General features: G+C 44.1%; 2 protein-coding genes across 6 annotated transcripts in view; both read right to left on the bottom strand.

Annotated features, from left to right (window-relative positions):
* The window catches only part of LOC147193704 (cell adhesion molecule DSCAML1-like), a 44,601-nt gene extending 29,465 nt beyond the window's left edge, over positions 1-15,136 (bottom strand). For both annotated transcript variants that reach the window (XM_086130535.1, XM_086130536.1), the window contains exons 1-3: positions 15,010-15,136; positions 7,325-7,645; positions 5,079-5,225 (exon numbers count right to left, since the gene is read on the bottom strand). In XM_086130535.1, coding sequence (XP_085986661.1) covers positions 5,079-5,225; positions 7,325-7,645; positions 15,010-15,052 — 511 coding nt within the window. In that variant the 5' untranslated portion in view covers positions 15,053-15,136. The remainder of the gene's footprint in view (positions 1-5,078; positions 5,226-7,324; positions 7,646-15,009) is intronic.
* Positions 15,137-17,330: 2,194 nt separating this feature from the next.
* Positions 17,331-23,042, bottom strand: scn4bb (sodium channel, voltage-gated, type IV, beta b). Of its 4 annotated transcripts, none has more exons than XM_086131753.1 (6): positions 22,759-23,042; positions 22,383-22,578; positions 20,910-21,073; positions 20,605-20,824; positions 19,742-19,871; positions 17,331-19,512 (listed from the first exon to the last, which is right to left on the bottom strand). In XM_086131753.1, exons 2-6 carry the CDS (start codon positions 22,465-22,467, stop codon positions 19,413-19,415), a joined length of 699 nt encoding a protein of 232 aa, XP_085987879.1. In that variant the 5' UTR covers positions 22,468-22,578; positions 22,759-23,042; the 3' UTR covers positions 17,331-19,412. The 4 variants fall into 4 exon arrangements, with proteins under 4 accessions (XP_085987879.1, XP_085987880.1, XP_085987881.1 ...); XM_086131754.1 differs by having other exon boundaries at positions 22,511-22,578; XM_086131755.1 differs by having other exon boundaries at positions 22,516-22,578.
* Positions 23,043-23,136: the final 94 nt, after the last annotated feature.

Raw genomic sequence — 23,136 nt, 5'->3', positions numbered from 1 at the left:
ATGACAGCCAGCGTGGAGTAAGTCTCTCCTGTCTGTCGGTTGCATTGTCACCAAGTCTGGCTTGAAGGGTAAGGTGGTGGCCAGATTTGTGTCAGAGTGATGTGCTCTCAGGGACTCCCCCCCCTACACTGGTTGACAATGATGCGGCGATGCTCGACAAACATGCTCATACTGCATGCGTGTGACTCACCGTGTGTATGTGTGTGTGTGTGCCGATATAGACACAAAGACGGAGAAACGGAGTGTTCGGTGTTAAGTGCACGTGAGCGGGCGTGTGTCGTAGTGTGTAAATAGTCAATAATAGCCGACACTTGTCAGCCCTCTCCTCAATACACACAAAGCCTGTGGTTGGGGCACTGTTGTACTCCGCCTCTCATCACTGCTACACAGAAACTGGCCTCTCAAGCAGAAATAATGATGCCTATTGTGGCCCTCCCGCACACATGCGCACACGCGCGCACACGCACTTGTTTGTGCTAATTAACACACTCTTCCACGTGCCTACTCAACCTAACCGAGTAAAAGATGGCTGCCAGCAGCCCATCTGTTCCTGCCTTGCTCGCACTCTCACCGAGGCAAATGGGACAAAATTATACATCCAAATGAGAAGGAAGCACACATCGAGGCAAACAAACTGCAAAACGCCGGTACGCAGTGGTATGCCAAGTGCAACATTAGGGCACACAATCTGACGCCATCTTGCAATTTCCTTCGTTGCATGGAGGTTTTCTTGCATGTTTGTCTACATGATATCAGTCGCATGATGTGCCCCCCCCCTTTAGAAACCCCCTGCTGTGTGCCACATGGGGCAGCCGAGGCAGGAGTATTGGATGAGCGAGGAAAGGTGATATCAGTGAGGAGTTTGGAGGGGGCTGAGGGTGGGGTGACAGTCCATGAGGTTGTGTCCCATGAGCCCTGGGGAGGCTCATGTGCTCCCCAGCCGCCTCCATCACACCTTGTCCCGCATCATGGTGAGCGGAGCACTACAGGACCACCACCGCACAGGGCGAGCGCAGACTTAATGTACCTCAAGTTAATGTTTAATGACTTCTCCCTATTCGGGCAGATTCATGTAAAATCTGGAAATGGCTTGATTGTGTTGTGTGTGTGTGTGTGGGGGGGGGGTGCTTTTACATATCTACTCCCTAGTAGCGAATGCATTTGTAAGACCGGCGTTTACATGAGTAAGTGGGGTCCCAGACAAGTGTTCCTATTCATGTATTCCGTGCTTGGTGTGCACATGCACAGATTTGCAGACAGACAATGTTTGAGTGTTTGTGTTTGTGTTATAAGTGGAGCATTTGTCAAGAAAAAAATTGAACAAATAGCGTGAAACAACAGCCCGATCGTATCATTGATTTTGAAACACAGGTGAACATTGCATGACTAAAAATTTTTTTTTTAAATTTAAAAAGGGGTTAATTTTGCCAAGCTGCAAATATACATTGTGGAACTAAACATGCAAAGTCAGCCGATTGACAGTGGAATCAAAGCTGTGGCCATTTAAATATTTGAACCCGGATTGATTACGTGACAGCGAGTGTGGATCATTATCAAACTGACTCTGCAAAACTAATCAGTTGAAATTTGTCATTGAAAGTTGCTGAGCTTGCAAATCGAGTGTCACGGCAATAGCCAACCCTGCGACCGCCCAGTGTGTGCGTGTGTGTTTTGAACCGCCTGACTTCCAAAGAGGACGCCAGGGGCAGGGAACTGATCAGTAACATAGCCTGTAAATAACCTTGCCACTCAGCGACACCCATTAGCATCCACGCTCGTAAGTATTATTAGCTTCTACAATATGATAGTAAACAAAGTCAGAAAAGAACATGCCTGTAATCCCGCCCCTTGAGCAGCCTCTATGAATGAAAACATCATTTACGGTTGGGATTTAGGATGACATTTGTGAAGGGCAAAACAGGGTTCATAAAAACACACATGCAAAAGCAACAAAAAAGAAAATGCCTTTTTTTCCCCCCATTTCTGGTCTTAAAACAGGTTTACCCATTCCACTACTGTATGTGTATGAAATGACTGCGGCAGTAAACAAAGGCAAACTGCGCGGCAGGTGGATTAGATGAAGCATAGTTGGGCATCTTCCGTGGGCCATCCATGTGGCCGCAGCCATCTGCCGGTCCAGTCTGGATGCATCGGAGCCACTCATTAGCTCGCTGCTGGTTACTTTGACAGCTTAAATCTGTGCTCATGGGGTGTTTCTATTTATTTATTTATTTATTATTATTATTTTTAATGCCCATCCACAAACTTTTCATCTCTCTGTCACTACTCCAACTCTCCCCCTTCAGATCACTACTCCAATTTGCCGTCCCCTATTTTCTCACGTGGGCGCAAACACACTCGCACAAGACTTCACACCACGGGGATGGTACCGGGGGAACTAGGTCAGTCTGCCTGTACCCCCCCCCCCCCCACCCCTTTTCAAACCCCCTTAAAATGTTCTGGCTGGACAGGAAAGTGGGACACACGCACACACATATTAATATACCGACACACACATAAACAGATGGGGAACATGTGCGACTGTCAGAATGGAACCGGTTGGGCTTCAGAGGGCAAGGCTGCATGGTGTTATGTCATCAACTTATCGGTGGACCAATATGGGGTCGTGCTGCTGATGTGCATCTGGAGGCCTCCGCTCATGCCACAGATAGCAAGACACGACTTGGATTTAGCATCTCATTTTATATCTAAATATGTCAGCCAATTTTGTACAGTACATTGGCTCGTCTGACATGAATCCAATTGTATTTATATTGCGCTAAATCACAACCGAAGCTTCTCGCACACATTAATGTAAATTTGGAGTTGTGCAACTTCACACATTGTGCCGCAGCATGCCAATAAGCACTGAGCTCAATCAAATTATATGCCCTACGATAGAGCGCAAGAAGAAGAGGCAGAGAAGGTCCCCTAACCTGCTGTGATAGTTAATGTAGCCACAGAGCAAGGAGAATACGAGTAATGCTGTATCCTGTTTTTATGTATGTCACGCCAATGATGTTTTTCATTGTACAGCACACGAATTTTAGCATGAAACTTACTGGACATCATTTGATTGAACATTTTCATGTTTAAGTACACGACGTTAAATTCTCTTTTGTTTTAAGCATCGGTGCACCTTGGAGTGACACACAACTTGAAGCAAGCCTGATTTGCCTCCTATTTGGAGAAGTGTGCAAAGTGGCTTTCTCTTAAGGTCTTCAAAGTAATGTGACAGGCAGAGTGAGTGAGTACAGGTGTTCAGGAATACTTCCAAGTGTGCGTTAATAAATTGTGGCTGGTAAAATGATGAAGAAAACATGTTTTCTATTCAAGACATTCAAATGTTTCGAGAGATTTTCATCTATCGTGGGTGGGTCTGAAACATAGACCTGCAATAAATGGGGGTTCACACATATGTGAAAGGAGTGACGTGGGGTGGGGGGGCAGTTCATTCGCTCCCCACACCCATTGCCTTCCTCAACCACTCAAAGACAGCGACAGCTACCTTGGGTGAGTCGAAGGAACAATATTTTGGACTCGACTAGACAACCTAAGGGTGCACATGTACACTTGTAGCTATATCAATCGAACCTTTTTGGCACAAGAAAGACAGACAGTCCTCTTGTGTTTCAATAGGATTTTTCACACATGCAGATACTAGAAAGTAACGTTCATGTGATCTAAACATTAGCTAGAGAGTCCTCAACGAATCCTTCCCATCCAATCCAAAATGTTTATGTAGTTCCCTGAAAGCGAGAATATTTCAGCATTGTTTTTCCAGCTGACAGGTGACCGCGTTTATCTGCCGCATGGATTTCACGTTTGATCAGCATACGCCGATAAAGGGGGTCAAGGTTGAGGCCTTGCAGCGTTTGCGCATTCTACTGCTCGTACAGAGGCCAGCGCCGAGTTGAATGAGCAGCTCATCATGTTCAGCATCTGATCTTCACACTCACTGCTCATCAAGTGACCTATATACCCATACGTGCAGCAGCCTTGTGACGCTACGCCCAGCCAAACGAACCAAACGCGGAAAAGCATCGACGTACACAACAAAGTCTTGCGTTTCATAATCAGATCATTTGTTATCAAGCTGTGTCAAATCGAACTAATGAAGTCAACCAAACATGTCGTCACATCCATGGAAAGGTTAAAAGCAGAAAAAATAATAATAATACACCACAAGAGCTAATTCTACATAAAGCTACATATGTACAAAATAATGTTTTTGCGATTGAATGAAAACTGCTGGTCTGCACGTCTACTGCTAAACAAAAGCCTGATGCCTGTTTATGAGACATAATGTTGGACTTTGCATACATAAGACATAAAAAACACCATCTGCCGGAACCTGGGGCCATGCTTGCCCTACTACCCTCTTTGCTTCATTTTCCTTTCCTCATAGCGCTTCAACATTGGAGATACACATATTGTAGACCCAAAAATTCTTCACGAGCTATGCTATGCAGCAAATCTTAGTCTTTTGAGTACAGGAAAGTACTCGTATGCGTGCCGTCCGGCAAGCAAACCACCGGAAATGCACAAGCAGCGACATGGAGAAATTCAGACATAGCACAGAATCACACTTTTGGAGGAAACCGACTGCTATATTAGCATAGGGAGTAACATGAATATCATGTGTTTTGTGGATGGTAGAAAGTAAGAAGCGGAAATGACGCCTCCTTTCTTCAAGGGCATAATAGTAAGACCTAGAAGACAACTACAGGGTAGTTGTTTCAACTCGCCAGGGAATGTCATTTACAGTTAACGTCACGATTTGACATTTGTATCGTATGTAATGAGATGTAAACGTTAGCGGTAACCGAGAAAGGCAAAGGTCCGCCCAAAAGAAGGGCAAAGACGAGGCCGAGTAAGGGGAGGGGTTCGAGCTGGAAGGCCAGGTCAGTCATCCAGAACAGTGAGCAGACAGAAGACACAAAAGTCAACATACGTCAACTGTCACGCACCAACACAACCTCGATAAAAACCAAACCGCTTCCGAAAATGACACGCAAAACATCCACCAGCAGTTCAGCCTGGATTATTATTTTTTTTTTTTTAAAGCGATGTCTTACCTGCAACGATAGAAACCGTGTCTCTCTCCCAGGATACGACACTGACATACTCCTGCACGGCTGTGGGGATGAGGCACTTGAACACAGCTACGTTGCCCCGCATCGAGCGCTGGTCCGCCACCCGCACAGTGTAGGGCTCCCTGAAAACTACACATGCACAAATAGACTCACAATACCGTATGTGGGTTACCTTAAACTATGTCAATATCAATCGAGTGATGCTCCCTTGAGAGTGCGACTGTCAAGTGAAGCGGAACGTAACACAAACTAAATGCAGAATAGAACTAGTCCATGGAGGACTTGGATACCGAGGCTCGCTCCGTCGCTAGACTGAAAAAAAGCTGTGTTGATTTACTCAATTTCGTTTCCTCAAGCGGTTGCACACAATAAAATATATTGTTTAAGTAGACGCTACATCTATTTAAAAAATGAGCTGGATCCAGGTGATTTCATTGTGTGCAACCACCTGATGAAATACAATTGAGTAAATCCAACACACCATTTTTTTTTTCAGTGCACTCGATCCAGCTCGAACGAAACAGAAAGCTTCTTCCGCTGTTGAGAACCTTGCCATCCCACCAAAGCGTGTTTCAAGAATACGGCAGCCCAATGTACATCCTGCTCCCAAAGCTAAAATAAGGACCGACTTGTGTTTACATCATTAAAGACGCCCCATGAACACCCCAGAGCTCTTTCATCAATTACCACAGCACGCCGTATGCATTCTGTGGAATTTATTGGCCCGTTCTTGAGCTTTGTTTGAATGGGTCTCATCCTGTGTTTGCGCTTGACATTAACAGAGCTATCTTGCATTGAACAAGATAATCACTGGATGTTCTTTTTCAGCAATGCCATGTTATGATGTATAAACGGAACATCATAAGGATCAGAAATACTGGGAAAAAAAGCCAGTATCCGTTTTTGCAAACTCTTTTTTTTTTCCCCCTGCAATGATGATGAATGAGCTTCATTAGCTAAACCAAAAAATGACAACCTCGTCCGCAACCTGTTCGAGAGTTGCCAGGGCCCAACAGAGGCCGCCGGCTTCGGGATGTTTGGTTGACGCTAATCCCTTGTCTCCTGCAGCCAGGCTTTTGGGTCATGTGGGAATGAAGGCAACACCCGGCTGGCATGCAGCTCAGGGCCCTGGCTCAAATCCGCCACTTGACGCTAGTATTAGTATTAGAATGAATATGAGTATTAGTTCTGGTTGGTGTTGGGAGGCAGAATATGAAAGCAGATGTGGATGGCAGGAGGGAAGGGGGAGGAAGCGACTGGCCCGAATGAACCACAGAGAACGCTCGCAGTGCAACTACGATGTCATCCAGATTTACTCTGCCGGTGATTTGAGGTTACTATTTGTCGAGTAATTTCAGTCGCTTCACCGTGAAGCTCGATCGCTCTACGGGCCGGAGGACTACCTCCCCCAAACGTGCTATTTTACAAGAGATGAGGTCTGACTTATTAAAGCGGCATTACGCCGTCTAATCAATGAAAAGCACCAATTAGGGTTGTTAATGAGAGATAATTAAAGAAGTGTGCTGCGGCTATATTTAGTTTGACACGGGAGGGCACTTTGGAGAACTCGGGCAGAGAGGAAGGATAGAAGAGGGAATAAATGACGGCACAGATGCAGCTTTTGGTCAGATTTTCCAAAAATAGACAATTTCCTATCTCTGCCCAGTGAATCACTGCAAACGGCAATAACTCTTTGCCGCAAAGACCAAATGCAAAGCAGTTATTTTTTGCTAATCCAGTGGCAGTTCACACTCAAATCTCACGTGACACTTTTTCGATGCCACTGATGACTTCTAATCGGTATAAAGGGATGCGGTTCGGTCAAATAGGTGTGCTTTGTTTAGTATGGTCTTGGTCAGGGGTGTCCAAATCCGGTCCTCTGAGGCAACTATCTTGCATCTTTTATAAGTGTCCTTCTTCTATGATCGACTCAAAAGCAAACTCTGTATCGGAAGAGGGAAACTCGTAAAAGACGCAATAGAGTGGCCCTCGAGAACCGAATTTGGACAACCCTGTTCTAGGTCAATCTGCATTTGGGGTCAGACAGACTATTTTGGGTGCAGGTGATCCTCTGAGTGTGCTGATCTTTTTTTTTTCTCCCCGCTGCCAATCACATCTTCTCTAGTCATTATGCAAAGTCTCATTTTGACCTTTGGGCTGATTTTTCTCCTCCGTCTTGCGGATTCTCAGATACTTTGTTTTATGACTCATCGAGCTGACCGACTCACCAGCTTTGATGCGGATGTTGGGGCTGCGGATCTTGCCCGCCTGGTTCTCGGCAGTGCAGAAGTAGTCGTTGTCATGGATGTAGCTGTTGTAGGCAGAGGGCGAGAACGGGTACAGCTGCAAGGTGCCGTTGGCGTACACGTGACGGATGTGGGGCACGTCGTAGATGTCGTCGCCAGTGGCCAGGTACCAGCGCAGAATGGCACTGGGGGTGCCCCCTGCTGGACAGGGTAGGGACACCCCCACCGAGCTGGAGTAGGTTACCCTCTGCAGGGAGGCATTCATAAAGTACAGCCGGGTAGAGCCCGCATCCTCACTGTGTACTGAAGGGGCAAACAGAAAACCCAACATCAGGTCCACGTGCGGGTGACAACAATGCCACATTTAAAGGTCGGGAATGTCCTTCAAATTCATTGCAAAATAAATCATAAATGTCCAGCTGCAAACATCAGTCATGTGATGCAGAAAGCCAGGGATTTGGGCTAAAGCCTCTGGTGAATAAGGTGGATGGGCAGAGGGAGGAGCCTGCTACCTCCATCCAGTTGTACGCGTACACCAACAAAGAGAGAACACTGATGACAGGTTATGTGATTGGAATTTCTATGCCAGACGCAGATTTAAGTCTTTTTAATCTCCTTACATATTTAACACACACACACACACGCGCGCGTAGGACTACTACTCGCTGTCACTCTGATGAAACACACACAGAGAAAGAAGAGTGACAGGGTTGACGGAGAAAGGGGCTGAGAGGTCAGCACAATTTGGGGTCACTATCGTAAAGATTAGAAGAGAAAAACTAGGTGGAAGCAAATCCGGCTGTCTTGATACTATTTTTATGGTTACTGTGATATATCAGTTCATATGTTTTTGTTATTGTTTGTTTGTTTGTTTTTGGGGGAAATATTTACCTCAAACCACACACTCAATTATTCGGGTCAAAACTGCACTTTTGGCAGACAATCCCAAATTGTAAAAAGTGCCATATACCGCTTGTTTTGGATGAAATAATAAAATCACTGTTCTTACAGTCATGTACTTAAATATAGTATAACAGTGCTTTTATACCAGTCCCTTCCATCTATTCTGGATACATAAAAGTTTGTCTCGACGAGATTAATGTGAGGAACATAAAAGTTGAAGGTAGTTGCCGTAAAAATGTCCGCTCGGTTATGATTTAACCCAAATAACTCCGTGGAATCTAAAAATGGATGCGCTATAACAAAAAATGGGTTAAACACCTGCTCAACACAAGTGGGTGCTTGTAGATCAACACCGTCGCGTCGCTCGTACGGGACGACAACCGAGAGCTAACTTTCCCATCTCGAGATGAAGAGTAACAACAAACCACACGAAAAGTGAAAGTGCAAATATAAGGAGTGAGAGTGCCCCTAATCTTGAGATTGCTAAAACTGTGCAGAATGTTACAGATGGTATACAAAATGCAACTGGCAATCCAGTGGTGATCTGAAAAATCCAGGTCAGACATCCACCCCCCCACCCCCACTGCAGATTACAGATAATGGCCCCCGAGCATAAAGCCATATTAAAGATTGCAATATCTATAATCTCCCAATGGGGGGAATGGGACTAAAGTAGAGGAGTGCGGGGGTCACCCTGAGAGGTTGGGGGGAAAGAGTGGGCTCTGGTGGTAGATTATATGCCCGGGGGCCTTGGCACACAAGGCTGGGGAGCACTGATGGAGCAGGAAGTGGAACAGCAACAAGATCAGAGCAAACTCCCACCACCGAGTCTGTCACAATCAGGCGTCGCATACACACGCCGACCGCAACAGGGGTCACCGGCTTTAGCTCCTCGAGGGCCACCATTCGGCATGTTTTAGACGTTTCCCTCCTCCAACGCACTTGATTCAAATAATCGGGATGGTTATAAGGCTCCTGCAGAGCTTGCTGATGAGCGGATGGATCATTTGAATCGGGTTTGTTGGAGGAGGGAAACATTTGAAGCAACCCTGGAGGACCACAGCTGGCGACCCCTGCACTGCAATCATGCACAACCAAACCAAAAGTAGTTCTGTCACACTGGGAGGAGACCGAGTGTTGTCATGGTGGCGCTGACACTTGAAAAGCGTGTGGAGATTAAAAATATATTTTTTTAAAAATGAAACGACTAAAAAAAATAATGCAGTTAGCAGCATCCAGATAAAAGGTAACAGTAGCCAAGGAAATAAGCTAAATTTAGATCCCGAGAGTCACTAACCTGCACATTTTGACAAAGTGTCTCGGATATCTGAATGTTTAATGGGCTTGGCGGGGAAAGAGCAGTTCAAGCATCTTGTGAAAGTGTAAACAGCCGTTGGTTGAACAGGATGGGAGGGAGTGTGTCAGGGACATTTCATGACCTTGACATGAACACAGGAGGTCAACAGTGCTCGTGCGAGTTTACCTCAGACACAAGCTGAGCCTGATGTTCTCCATGCATCCAGAAGTAAAAGCTTGTGCATAGCATTTTTAGCATTACATAAAGCAAACCAATGCTTCTGAGCAACATTCGAGAAAAAAAAAAGTTATTTTTCTTCCCCAGGCATGAAAAAGGCATATGGACCTTTGCCAACAATATGAATTTGATACATCAGGAGACAGCTGACTTCAGGCGAGTGGCGGGTTACATTCTGGGTTGGTCAACAGCAAGTTACAGGACACAAAAACAAATATTCACAGCAAAGAACAATTTTGAATGTTCAATGAACCCTAACATGAAAACGCAAGCAATCACAGGAATTTAAATTCGAACCGGCAATGTTAGGGCTTTGCAAACCACTTGTCCATCATGCCACACTGCGACATGACTGTACCACATGAATGAAATAAATAAATGATGCTGATGTGAAAATAAATTTCACATTACAGTGTGTCGTTATAGTTTGCAGGATTGTAAAATGACAGAGAATCGTACAAAGATGGGGTTTGACTGCTAACTGTTAAAGAAGCGAACTAAATTATTTGTAACTCATCTCATATGATCTAACCTTGTTGCATTTTTGGATCAATACCTCTGTGCTAGTGTCAGTCAAATCGAAGCATTTTGGAATTTATATTTTTACAGTCCGAAGATTGGATATGGCACTTCTTGAGTACTTCTACCATTTGACTTTGAGGTTTAAATGGGAAAAGAGTCATTTAATCAGGCAAGCCTGCGATCTTCCTCACCTACGCTCACCCAACAACAATGTCACTCGGAGCGTGGCTCACGTAACTACAATCGCAATCAAACTGCCTATCTCCTGCATGTGTTTGACCCCCCACCCCCATTCATATCATCTATTTTTTTACCTCTACCCATCTTGCCCAATAGTTGAAAAAAATAATTTTTTTAGAAAAAAACTAGGGATGAATACCAAAATGTAATGGGATCGTTCGTTATCCTACAGTATGTCCCAGCCCTCTGCAAAGTTTTCTTTTTTGTGTGTGTGTGTGTAACTTAATTGTCTCACAAACAAACAGAGAGTAAGACAACGGTAACGTGAAAACACGGAAAATTACGTACTTATCCAAGCTACGGTACACTACCGCATGGGCTGTCAGAGCTGCAGCCACTATTTTATACATCCTGCCGGAGCTGCGCATGAATATGTATGTTGTCGAGGTAGAAGTCATAACCTATGCAAGGTTTCATCATGCATAATGCAGATGATCTACGCCTCACCAGGATGTGAGCGTGCACAGGAGTGTGTGCGCACACAACATCCACATCGCCGTCATGGGTAGAGGTGGTAAACAATCCCCCGAGCCACCAATGTTTGCACCTTTGCCCCCCTGTGCCCAACAGGAGGTGTAATAACGCATGTTTCGCCATTATCTCCATCGCTGATCAATTTGACAGCATTCTTTATTAGATTTGGTGATAGAAATGACAAGGGGTGGGGGGTGGGCGAGTGTCACAACTAAACCAGATTGAGATGTTTCATTGTCATGCGGTTGAGACTGCAAAGTGGTTGACACTGAATCAACAGGGGGTGTACTCTATTTTGCATCATGACACGATCAATCGACAAGCCGTGCGGCACAATCAACCAGTCTTTTCAATCCTCAAGGTGCCGCATCGCAACTTAAAAAAAAAATAAAAATCTATCAATCCGGTTTGCAACATAATTAGGGTTGGAAATATTGCATCGATGAAGGAATCATCCCCGAAGTGAGCCGAACGCAACACAATCTTGGTTTCGAAATGCTTGTGAGTTTGGCAGCTAATGCAAATTTTGGTTTTTGTCGCCGCTCAGCCACTCCCCCCCAGAGTTGAGTGGGCGTGTAGCAATCACAAAGTGGGCAGGTAGTTGAATAACGTGTAAAGAATCGATGTCACAAAGTAGACAAATTCAAATCTGAGCATTTTGCAGGCCTTTGCCTTTCAAATGTTGTTGCATGCAAACTACAAACTGCATCGATGTCAAACTTGATGCCTACTCGATGTTCTGCATAAAACAGGATTTTTTTTGATGGCATGGGACCTTCTAGCAGTTAATTAGTCGATTGTTATGCTCATGCCTATTTTACAAACAAACCAAGGTGAATTAAAATCATGCGAAAAGCAGTCGGCGTGCATACAGATAGCGTTTCTTGACAATGAAATCAACTACTGGCCTGGCATTCAAAATGCAGCTTTTTGTTTCTTTTGCCAGTCTCCGTGCACTGCATATCATTTGGATGACAGAAAATGAAAAAACTAACTTCTGATTGTGTGGTTTTGACAAATGGGGTGCAAGGCCAAGGACGTGGATAATGTGTAGAAAACCGAAATGGAGGAGGGCAAAGTGGACAGAGACTCTGTCAGGAGGGGTGTGAATTGAATATTGGGGGATGTCAAGAAATAAAGGTAGGTGTAAGCTTGGAGATAATCCTCAAGGGTCTCGTGTAAGTAGGTGGAGGGTGGGAGGAGAGGCAGGAGGGGGGATGAGGTTGGGGCTACATCTAATCAACGGGGGGATATCACAGTTCCCACCTACTGTCTTTCTGCACACCCTGTCCCCAACAATCTGCTACACCCCCCCCCCCTCCCCCAACAACATCACCCCACCAAGCCACCCCAGGCCTGTGCTGTGTCAGTAAAAAAAGAAAAGTGTGCTACTTCAGCAGTCCCTTGGGACCTGCCCCCCTCTCACATCAAAGCAGCCAGTTTCTCTCCTAATGTGAATATCAAATCTCCGGATCACAAGTCTCAGCACAGTCTGCATAAATGGCCCCTCCCCCCCAGCCTTTAATTCTGCCTAGTGATGAGGGAAAGAGAGGGAGGGGAGTTGCTGCGAGAGGAGGAAACGGTGGTGGGAGGGAGCGATGAAGGGGGACATCGAACAAAAACAACCACTTGCTTCACAGATTTGACATTTGCCGAATGCATCTATGCAAAAGGATGCGGGCCAACCGCGGTGTAATAATTTGAGTTGTGTTACATCGTTGAAAATGCAAGTTTGCCATCAACAGTTCTTTTGACTTGGAAATGTGATGATGTTCTGAGCATGGATTCCTGCAGTGACAGTCTTTGACTTCTCAACTTTGCAGCAGGGTTGAGCTACAGTGCGGCTATTAATTTTGGGTGGTCACCGGAAAGCCAACTGACAGTTGTGTTGATAATTAAACTGAGAATTTGTGATTATGAACAGGCACAACATAATGATAAAAATGTACCTCTGTAGGCACACACAGTTGTCCCTTTGAAATCCTCAGAACCAGTTATCTACATCGAGAATGGCCCACACGTGTTCAATTTTTACCTTGTGCATAAATATATATTGTTTAAATTTAAAACATCAGATTGAAATTGTGGAAATGGAAACCCGCCTGAATAATGTCAGCTCTGTCATTGAGCGGTGCCGACTGCTCACATTGCAGCTTTAATTGTGCAGCCTTGCAAAGACAGCACTGGGAATTGGACTGCGGGGAGGGAGGGCGAATTTAGCATATTTCTATTTGTGGAGGTTGAGCTGCATATGGGGGACACGCCAACGTGCCACGGTGAAGGATCACCTTATTGCTTCGCCAACTTTCAAATTCACATTTTCCGTTTTACTTCCGAACGGTTCGTGTGTTGATAGGCGCCTCAAAACAGGGCCCATACGAAGCAGGCTGCTCGATGTCAAACTGGCTTCGATTCGTTCTTCGCATACACAAGCTTACACGTTTTGTTAAACATTTCAAATGAGTAATTGTTATCAATTGCGCTTTAACCAATTCTTGTTAATTCCACTGCCTGCTAAACGCGCGCGCATCGTTGTGACGCGCGTATAGTTTTTCCACCTCCCGCATCTTGAAAGGCAAAAAAGTGACAAATGAACTTGCATTTCAGTTTCTCTACGCCTAACATGTTGACAACAAGCAAAACGAGGGTGCCCCCGTTCTCATCCGCGCGGCATTGCGCACGCGACAGACACGCGCCCGCGCGCGAGCGCGCGCCCCGGCAGGCGAGCGAACACGTCTGGTGGTCCAGGTGCGCCATTAGTGAGGAACATGACCGGGCAAGTCTACAATCTGGCCCAGCTCCCCTGCCTGTGTGTGGACACCCTCATTTGCGTAAATTCACATGCACGAGGGGCACCGTGACTTCATTAATTCCTCCTTCCAGTTGATAAATAAATAAAGAGGACCTTTGTGATAGTCAGTTGAAGGAAATAAAAATTACACGTCAGGAGGGAGGAAATCACCAGTTGCAATTAATTAAGGTCGAATAAAGAAAAAGGCAGACGTATCACATTATTATTTTTTTAAATGTCACGCATTCGTTGATACAAAGGCCCGGATGTGGAGATGGTGCTTAATTTCTGCAGTTTTCGATGCAGATGTGTCCAGATTATAAAGCACTTTAATAGCGCAGGATCAACTTGGCTGCAGAGCAAGGGATTTATTTCATAGGGAAGTGGGGGAAATGCATTTATTTTAACTCAACAACATCCTCCTTCGCATTACAAATCAATTTCCACGGTGTACCGTCAAAGCGAATAATTGCATCAATTAAGGCCTTTATGCGGGTTTATCCCGATGTAGCCAAAAGAGCCCGTTGTCTAGGAAATGCCTTTTGTTCATCATTAAATTACTAATAGCGACAAAATGGCACTAATTTCAAAGAAAAATAATTAAACAGCTGAAAAGACCCTGATGGAAATCACCGGTTTTGTGGAGGAGCGAGTGGACACGGCCTTATCAAAACAGCTGCAATTAGCAAAATCTGCACAATGAGTGGAAAATAATCATTACAAACCACATGCGTGCCTTGTAAAAAACTTTAAGAGCGCAAGATATGGAGCGAATTCGTTGCGAGAGCAGGATCGATTGAAAGATGTGCATGATTTGTATGTTTTGCAGCTCTCGCTGTATTTGCACCTCATTCTCTCCATTCAGCCATTTTACATATTCATATCCCAACTGGTAAAGCGAAAAACAATCCAGGCGTCACGGGCCCGAGCTTGAAAGCACACAGCCCGCACCCAAAATAAAAACACTTCATTATCACTTTCTCCAAAACATCCACATTTTGAGCAGTCATTTACATTTGGGGATTTTTTTTTTAAAAAAAAGCATCAGACTTCTCTTTAATTTGACGACGCATCAAAGCGGAAGCCTCGGATCTCATCGCGAATTAATGCATTCACAACACCTTCGATAGATGGCCGCCGTTTAATCAACTTAGAAACTGTCACATTCACTCTATGGAAATGCCAACATTGTATTTGTCTTACCTTCTTGGAGAGAGTACAGCAGGAGTAAAGTTACAAGCCACATGCCATAAATAGCAGGTATATTTTTTGGAGATATTTGCAATCCTGGCAAGCGTGAGGCGCGGAGAAGGGGGGGGGGGGTTCTTGATTTTTTTTTTCTTTTTCTTTTTTTGGGGGGCCAGGTGGGTCTCCGTGCTGGACTGGCGACTGTGCTCCCCGGAGGTCTCTCCAGCCCTGCCGCCCCACCAAGAATGGATGAGAAAGGAGAAGAGCCTCAGCCCCGCCCAAGTCCCTCCTCTCTTACCGGGACTAGCGCGCGCACAAATCCAACATCCACCACCCTTCACAGAGCGAGTGGACCGGGTCTAGTCGAGGGGGGTTTCACATGGGCCTGATCGTGGGCTTTTGGTCCTTCAGTGCCCTAAAGGTTCCGCGCTGGATCGCTTGACACCCAAGGGAGAGCGCCCACCTGTGAGGGCAGGATGACCCCGTCTCTTTGCGCAATGTGGACCAAGACAAGACGTGCAACGTGTTGGAACCGAAGCCCTTCCGTGGGACTAACGTTGACCTCTTTTTAAAAAAAAATTTAAACGTGTGTTTCGACGATCTGGACTTCCGTTACATGATACCAGAAGGTATTTTCTGCAGCGCTTGTGGAGAAAGCAGAATGGAGCGCAGCTTTGTGCACATGCATGGTGTAAAAAGAAAAAAAATAAGACCGTTGGTAAATCAAACTGTATTTTGTTTTAAAAAAATAATTATTGACATTTAAACACCAAATGTGAAGGTGTCATGTGTGTCTTCATAAATGTAACTATAAGGCTAGATCACGCAATGCTCATTGACTATTTAAACTAAATGTGTTTTTGAAAAACACAATAGTCTTACTGTAGTGTCAGGAAAAGAAGAAAGTGTCACAAAATATTTTGTCTAGTGCAATGTGGGCTTAAACTCACCGACGCATGGCCGTTTATTTTATTTTTTAATTACAGAAACCTAAACGATGGTTTGACCATTTTTACACTGAAAGTTACCACCACACTGGTAAAAATACATGCTCTTAATCATTGTGCTAATTTAATTTAGCTCATGATTATCTCCCTCCCAGCCAAATCGGCAGTGCAAAATTAGCCAATTTCACTTAACCTGGCTGAAAACTGTTGTTTTTCATTTGAACTAATGTAGCCTTCTTGATAAATCCATCTATGCCAGCGATTTGAAGTGATAAACAGGACAGTTAAATAATCTTCCACTAGATGGCGGAATATCCAATTTACTGTATTTGTGTGTGCACCTGTAGCCCTTTGTAACAACAAAAGTTCATGTTCAATCGGCCCAGGTTTCACCCGGAGTAAGTAAATTCCGGAGTGATGAATGACACGAGAACATCATCATTTGAGTTTGTATACATTTTAGTTGGGTGATCTGTGGTAAAAAAAAATAAATAAATAAAAATAAAAAATACTCTAAACGGTACCACGTCGGCTCAAGATAGGTTAGGAAACGCCAAGCTCAAATTCAAACGATTCTGCACGCAGCTGATCTGTGTCAAAATTTAACATACTGCTGACACCTGCTGGTTGACAATGAAAATGCCCAATGTCAACAATGTACTACAGTACTAAACAACGCGACTAACTTGTTTAGGAGTTTGTGAAAAACATCAATAAAATTAATGTTAACCGGTTATTGACGTATGGTTCGTTTGTTAATGTGTTTGAGGACGCCTGGTTCACGTATTCTTTTGTTTTTTTATGATGCCTGTTTACACATTACGCCTTTGTTCACAAGCTATGCCGGACTGGTAAAAGTTACATTACGTAAAAAAAAAAAAGGCCCTTAAGTTTTTGTGTCTTCTACACAGTGATAATTAAAGTCTGCCAACAGCAGTTAACGCACATATATTCAATAAATAACGATATCGGACACTCATTTGCCTTTCTTACCAGTAGGTTGGCGTTGCTGTCTTCTCAATGAATCATCAGATGCATGAGTACAAATTCTTAACTGACAACAGCTGGTAAAGGAGTTTAAGGTCGTCAATGCAGGCATTTGGACTGCACTCTCGGGGGGTGTTTCCCTGTTGTATTCTCTACACTGATTACTAACCACTGTTGTGAGAAATCTTTTAATTTCACGTAAAAAAAAAAATTTACTTCTGTTCGTTGTTCGTGCCAGAAGTATTGTGAAAGGCAGAACAATTAAATATTTTTCCTCTAGATGACAGAAATTAAATATTAACCTGTCAACAACGTTAATGATCATCAAATAACCCAACAGTGCATAATAGCAAGGATTTCAATAATAAATATTCTTTATTGGAATAGAAACATCCACACAGTTTTTTTATGAAGACATTTAGGCCTGTATTTTAATGTTGGCCATTCTACTTGGAGAACTTCCTATTTCTGAGGTGGTGATTGGTGTAAAAAATGTGAGAATTTGGTTTAGATTGATCATGCCCTGACAATATTCGCAAAACAAGGCAGGTTTTGCTCCACATTTTTATTTCGTTGTTTCAGTAATAAACAGATTAAGAGCTGTGCAGACACAGTGTGTGTGTATATATATATATATATATATATACTGTATATATATATATACGGTATAATTAGTCACCTGTTGCAGGCGTGCACAATTACGAAAGTAGCTCTCCAGCAGCACCCCCCTCACACACTCCAGAAGTCATCTTTTCAATGTGCAATTTCATAAACATAAAACATAATAGTTGTACATTCATCTCCTGATGTGTTGCTCATCTTCTGATTATCCTTGCTTGGCACAATTAATCTGGAGAACACTGGTGCTACATACACTATATGTGCAATATGAGACCTAGTCACATGGTCATGGAGGTTCATCTAAATTCACAGGATAAGGTTTTTATTCTTTTTTTTTTTTTTTTTTTTGCTGAACTATTAAAATAACAGTTGTAAAACTGACATCGGCATGGAATAATAATACAGTGGGTAGGACAGGTTAACCAAGACTTGACACAAACAATGCATGGACGGCTACAGGGATGGAATGGAATATGATTTTCTCGTATATTAGCTTTTATTACTTTATCTCAAAGAGCTAACGCTATGACTTTCACCGTATATAGAATATCCATCCATCCATCCATTTTCCGAACCGCTCGATCCTCACTAGGGTCGCGGGGGGTGCTGGAGCCTATCCCAGCCATCTCCGGGCAGTAGGCGGGGGACACCCTGAATCAGTTGCCAGCCAATCGCAGGGCACACAGAGACGAACAACCAACCACGCCCACACTCACACCTAGGGACAATTTAGAGTGTCCAATCAGCCTGACATGCATGTTTTTGGAATGTGGGAGGAAACCGGAGCACCCGGAGAAAACCCACGCAGGCCCGGGGAGAACATGCAAACTCCACACAGGGAGGCCGGAGCTGGAATCGAACCCGGTACCTCTGCACTGTGAAGCCGACGTGCTAACCACTGGACTACCGGGCCGCCCCTCGTATATAGAATATATAGCTTTTTTTTTTTTTGGAGTGTTCTAGATGCTGACTCATATCACATGCGTGAATTGCATTAGTTGTTTTTCATAAAAGCAGCAACATTGGTAAGACATTCACTGTGGTTGGGAGGATTGTCTAGTTCAAGTGAGAAGCTAATGATAACATCTCTATCTTTGTAATACTTGCAAGTACAGTGTTTGCACTTTGGGAGGAACTAAGATGCAACAAGCAGGCGCTAGCTTTATTCCAAGCAAAGAAAAGAAAGCAGAGGGGCCCTCTCATTTGTTTCAAGGTACATTTTGATTGCCACGTAAGATTTTACATGCCAATTTCCAAAGCAATTATGTTATGTGTTATCACGCAAACGATCAAGAGAGAGAGAGAGATTTAACCTAGCTTGAGCTACTAGCTTGAGCTAGATTGTCTTTCATTTCTCTCGTGAATGAAAAATCAATGTTTGTACTGCATTTGAAACTGGAGTATCATTTGTAATACGCACAAACATTGCGTGGCGAGACTTTTTAACCACTTTTATATTTGAATCATAAACATTCACGATTAAATGACTTGCTGTGTAAACAAATGTCCCTTCAGTGATGATAACGATGAGTAACGTCATGTTTAGCGTATATGTGCTTGGAAAATAAAAGTGTGCTTTTGAATTTATGGAAAAGCGCTGAGTATTAATTAAATTTGACACATAGGAAGTCTAAATATTCGATTTAGGTGCCTTTGGTTAAATCTTATAAGTGTAAAACTGTGCAGGCTTGACAAAAGCATCTAAATTCTTCTTTATGTCCTTTGCATTGCATGTACATTTGAAAATCAAAGCCAGGCAGGCACGTTTTTTCCCCCCCAAACATATCCTGGTTGCATCGTACAATTCTGCAACGAGGGCCTACACATGAAAGCACTCGTAAGGTTTCAAACGCATGCACGTCCTCATTTCTGCTTTGTAGGTTTGGGTTTCGAATCCACTTTTGATCCTGAGAGGCCGTTTTCTGTGTTGTCGATCCCTGATGACGTTACAAGGCACTCCTTACTGCACGGGGGGTGGAGGTGGGAACGAGGAGGCGGGGTAGTCGGAAGTAAAGGGATTCAAAAGAAGAACAGACACCAACGGCATCTCAAACATCAGGATCGGACCTCATGGAGGTGTCGGGCACAACACTGTGCTCACCGTATTGACACAACATGAATTATCAGCTTTCCTGATGAATGCCAAAGTGTCTGGCACGCAAAAAAAAAAACAACAACAACCAAGAACTCACTTTTTCTCCTCAAGCTTGGAAAGAACAAAGAGAGTGAAGTTCTTCAGCAGCATGAAGCCCATGAGCAACGCAATGGCTCCGCCAACAGCAGAAGCGATGATGATCGTCAGCGTGTTGTCCACCTCCCGCACTGCAGAAAACAAAGGAGTCACTCTTTGTAATATAAATCAATGCAAATCAAGATGACAAGCCCGATACAGAATGATCAAATGATGAAAAAGCTTTAGTTCTTTCCAATTTATATAATCGATTACAAGATCAATGCATATAAGAGGAGTCATTTCCTTAATGTGTGGCTTCTGATTGAAAACAAAGCAAATAAAATGTCAAGAAAAGCCGACTAGAACAACTCAACTTTATTTGGAGTTAATCAGAGGCGATTAATATGGTGGCAAATGTGTCCTGGCTTCCACTTCACATAAATGTGATGGGTTAAAACTGAACACAGCCACATCCTATTTACAAGCAAGTGTGGCGCACACACATACACACACACACACACACACACACACACACAGTATACTGAATACAATTGTACAGGCTACAGGTCACATCAATGGTAAAAAAAAAGTTTTGAAATGATTTGTTCAGGGGTGTGTTGACTTTTTTTTAATCCACATTATTTAGCTCCCCTGATGCACACCAAAAGGTTTGCTTACAGATTCACCAATAATACATGACTAAGCAGCCGAACGGGGCAGGGTAAATATTTAACTATATCTTTTGCTTAAAACAAACAAACAACAATAGCAACACCACTTGCAGCGTGTACAGTATGTGTGTGTAGTGCAGTGCCTGATCCAAGCAGGATTTGATAAACCTAAACCTCGCCCTTCATTACCAGGAAAGTGTGGCACACTCACATTCGGCCACCACAATGAGTTTGAAGATGGCGCTATGGTTCTTCTCCTTTTCTTTGGGGTTGCGCCCAAAGCAAGTGTACTGGCCTCCATCCTCAAAGGTGATGTTCCACAACAAGATGGAAATGTTGTTTTTCCGGTTCATCCCCACAAATTCGAACCGCTCTTTATACATTTTCACCTTTGGCACCACCCCCTCTGACGGTATCACTGCGTCACACACCTGACGGCAAAGGGAAAACGCTGCCAAGCGTCCCAAAAAACCCCACACGAGATCAAAAACCACGCCGTCGCGTCGAAATGTTTACCGTTTGCATGGTTCCGTTCTCATTGAACTGCCATCTAAAATAAAGGTTCTCGATGCCAATGCAGCTGGAGTACGTGCAGGGCAACATGACTGTGCTGCCGTTGACGGCTTCGAGGAATGGCACCTTGCCGACAGACATCTCCAAGGCTTGAGCGGACTTCACAACTGAAGAGAAACACATTAGGATTAGACCTAGTGTTTCCCCCACCCCTTTATTGAGCCTACTTTGTTTTTACTTTTACAAGAGAAAAATCTCACAATGACAAGACCCAACAAACATGTCCCAATACGAATATAAACATTGCATTAATTATGACGACTCGATTTACTCACATATTTACTTGAAGTGTACATTAAATCAATTCAAACTCTTTCCCTTTAAATATTTGTAATATGTGCATGTATTAATACCATGTTCATTTTGTTTTCTGTTTACTGAGAATTGTATCCTGACTTGTTCAATAAAGATTGTTAAAAAAAATCAAGTCAAACAAAAGTGAATAATGCTTCCATCTAGTGTGTATTGTGTAAACTACATGCTGACAAAGCTTCGTGCTGAATTACAGGCTCAGGGGCAATGACGCAGATTGAGAGAGGAAAAAAACGAAAAATAGCTGTGCATGCGTCTGGTAGTAAACTTTTGATGCCGTTTGTGGTGCACGAGTCACAATTTGCTCCTGAACAACCGCAAGGTCAAAATGAGGTCGAGCATCATTGCAGCAAATAAGAGTGACGGAGGTCGTATGTGAGAGACCGTTATTGATTCCTTCACATCGCACCCTCGCTATCTCAATTCCTCGTCTGCGATGGTGCATGGTGAGTTTGCAAAAATAGTAACAGTAAGAGTGGAGCGCGACTAACACCTCTCCTGTGTTCCTACTCCTCCGCGTTGACAATTACGTCTACCACACACACAATCCATTAGCGCAGTGTCATCATTTGGTGTCAGAGTTGCCGTCGCCTTGTTCTGACAAGGGCACTATGAAAGAAAATTGAGAATTATCAAGTTGACCTTTAGGTCTGGCTCCTATAAACATAACCGTAGACATTTCAGATGTTTACTGAACTTCATCTCTGGGTCTTAACAAGTGTAATGCACCCAGAGGTACCATCGCATTAACCGCCACCATGCATAATGCAAAGCCAATTGAAAACAAATAAGTGCATCTTGGGCATTAATGCAGAATGAATTTTGATGCTCTCCAAATGCGGTAGTCTGTCCCGGCCACATCCGCCCCTCAAAGCTTGATTCGTTGAGTTCAGTTTAGCAGCTAACTTCAAATTAACCCTTCCATGCACCCTGTAACCCGATAACACAATAAGATGTCCATTGTAGCAACCGCTGCCCCTGAACTAATTTCAGGCCGAAAAACAACATGACCCAATCATAATGCAAAGCACGTCAACATCAATGAGCAACGGTCAGATGAGATAAATATATAATTACAAAATGCTATTTTGAAATGGGCATTACCAAGCAGTACTGCAACGATCAGGTTAAGGGTTGCGTGCGGAAGGCCCAGCCTCAGGGCATCAACCCAGATCCCACGGACCTCCATGTGTATGCAAAATCTGCACCCTAAACCACTTCCAGATCCAAACCTGACTTGTGAAAATTTCCTTCAGCCCTGCTCAGCCTCAGCGGTTTCCTGGGTAGAATCTGGACGCCTCTGAAGAAAACACAAGACAATTTAAACTACTTAAAAGTAACTGAGGATTCTCATAAAACATCAGACGGACATCTTTGAGGAAAAAGTTACAAAGTATCCTCAAACTATAAACCTGCAAAAAAAAAAAAAAAGACACATGACTGGCTGGTGAGTTCAAGTTCAAGCGATAACAATGCCTACCTGCTTCTGCCACTGAGGCCCAGAGCGCGGCGGCTCAGCGGCCAACTCTCACCGCGCTGCACCGTCAGGGTTCATTCAAGGAGAATCCGTCAGTCCGCACTCTCACTGCAGCGGCTGCCACGTTGCAGGAGCAGCCGGCTAGAGAGACAATTGGAGAAGAGAGGCAGCCGGACGGGAGGAAACGCCACCAGTGGAGACCCCCAAAGCAGCTGACTCCTCCTCCTACTCACCTCTCAGGCTATCTAACAACTTTTCCCTGTCCTCTATACTGGCTGTGTGCCACCTCTCCCTCAACCCCCCAACCCCCCTTGCCTCCCCATCATCACCTTCCCCCATATCCCTTCCCTTTCCCTCTTCTGTTCACTCTCCACCCCCCCC

This window comes from Hippocampus guttulatus, chromosome 15 (assembly GCF_054856545.1).
Source record: "Hippocampus guttulatus isolate MCC_2025c chromosome 15, RoL_Hgut_1.0, whole genome shotgun sequence".
Lineage (NCBI taxonomy): Eukaryota > Metazoa > Chordata > Actinopteri > Syngnathiformes > Syngnathidae > Hippocampus > Hippocampus guttulatus.
The sequence above is the reverse complement of the archived record's forward strand: the minus strand, read 5'-3'. Positions and strand labels throughout refer to the sequence as shown.

Excerpts from the sequence above, each read along its gene's own strand:
- scn4bb (XM_086131753.1), bottom strand. The coding sequence starts at position 22,467 with ATGGAGGTCCGTGGGATCTGGGTTGATGCCCTGAGGCTGGGCCTTCCG. Across the intron at positions 21,074-22,382 it reads GATCGTTGCAGTACTGCTTG|TTGTGAAGTCCGCTCAAGCC; the intron begins GTAATGCCCATT and ends GTTTCTCTTCAG. Across the intron at positions 19,872-20,604 it reads ACTCATTGTGGTGGCCGAAT|TGCGGGAGGTGGACAACACG; the intron begins GTGAGTGTGCCA and ends TGTTTTCTGCAG.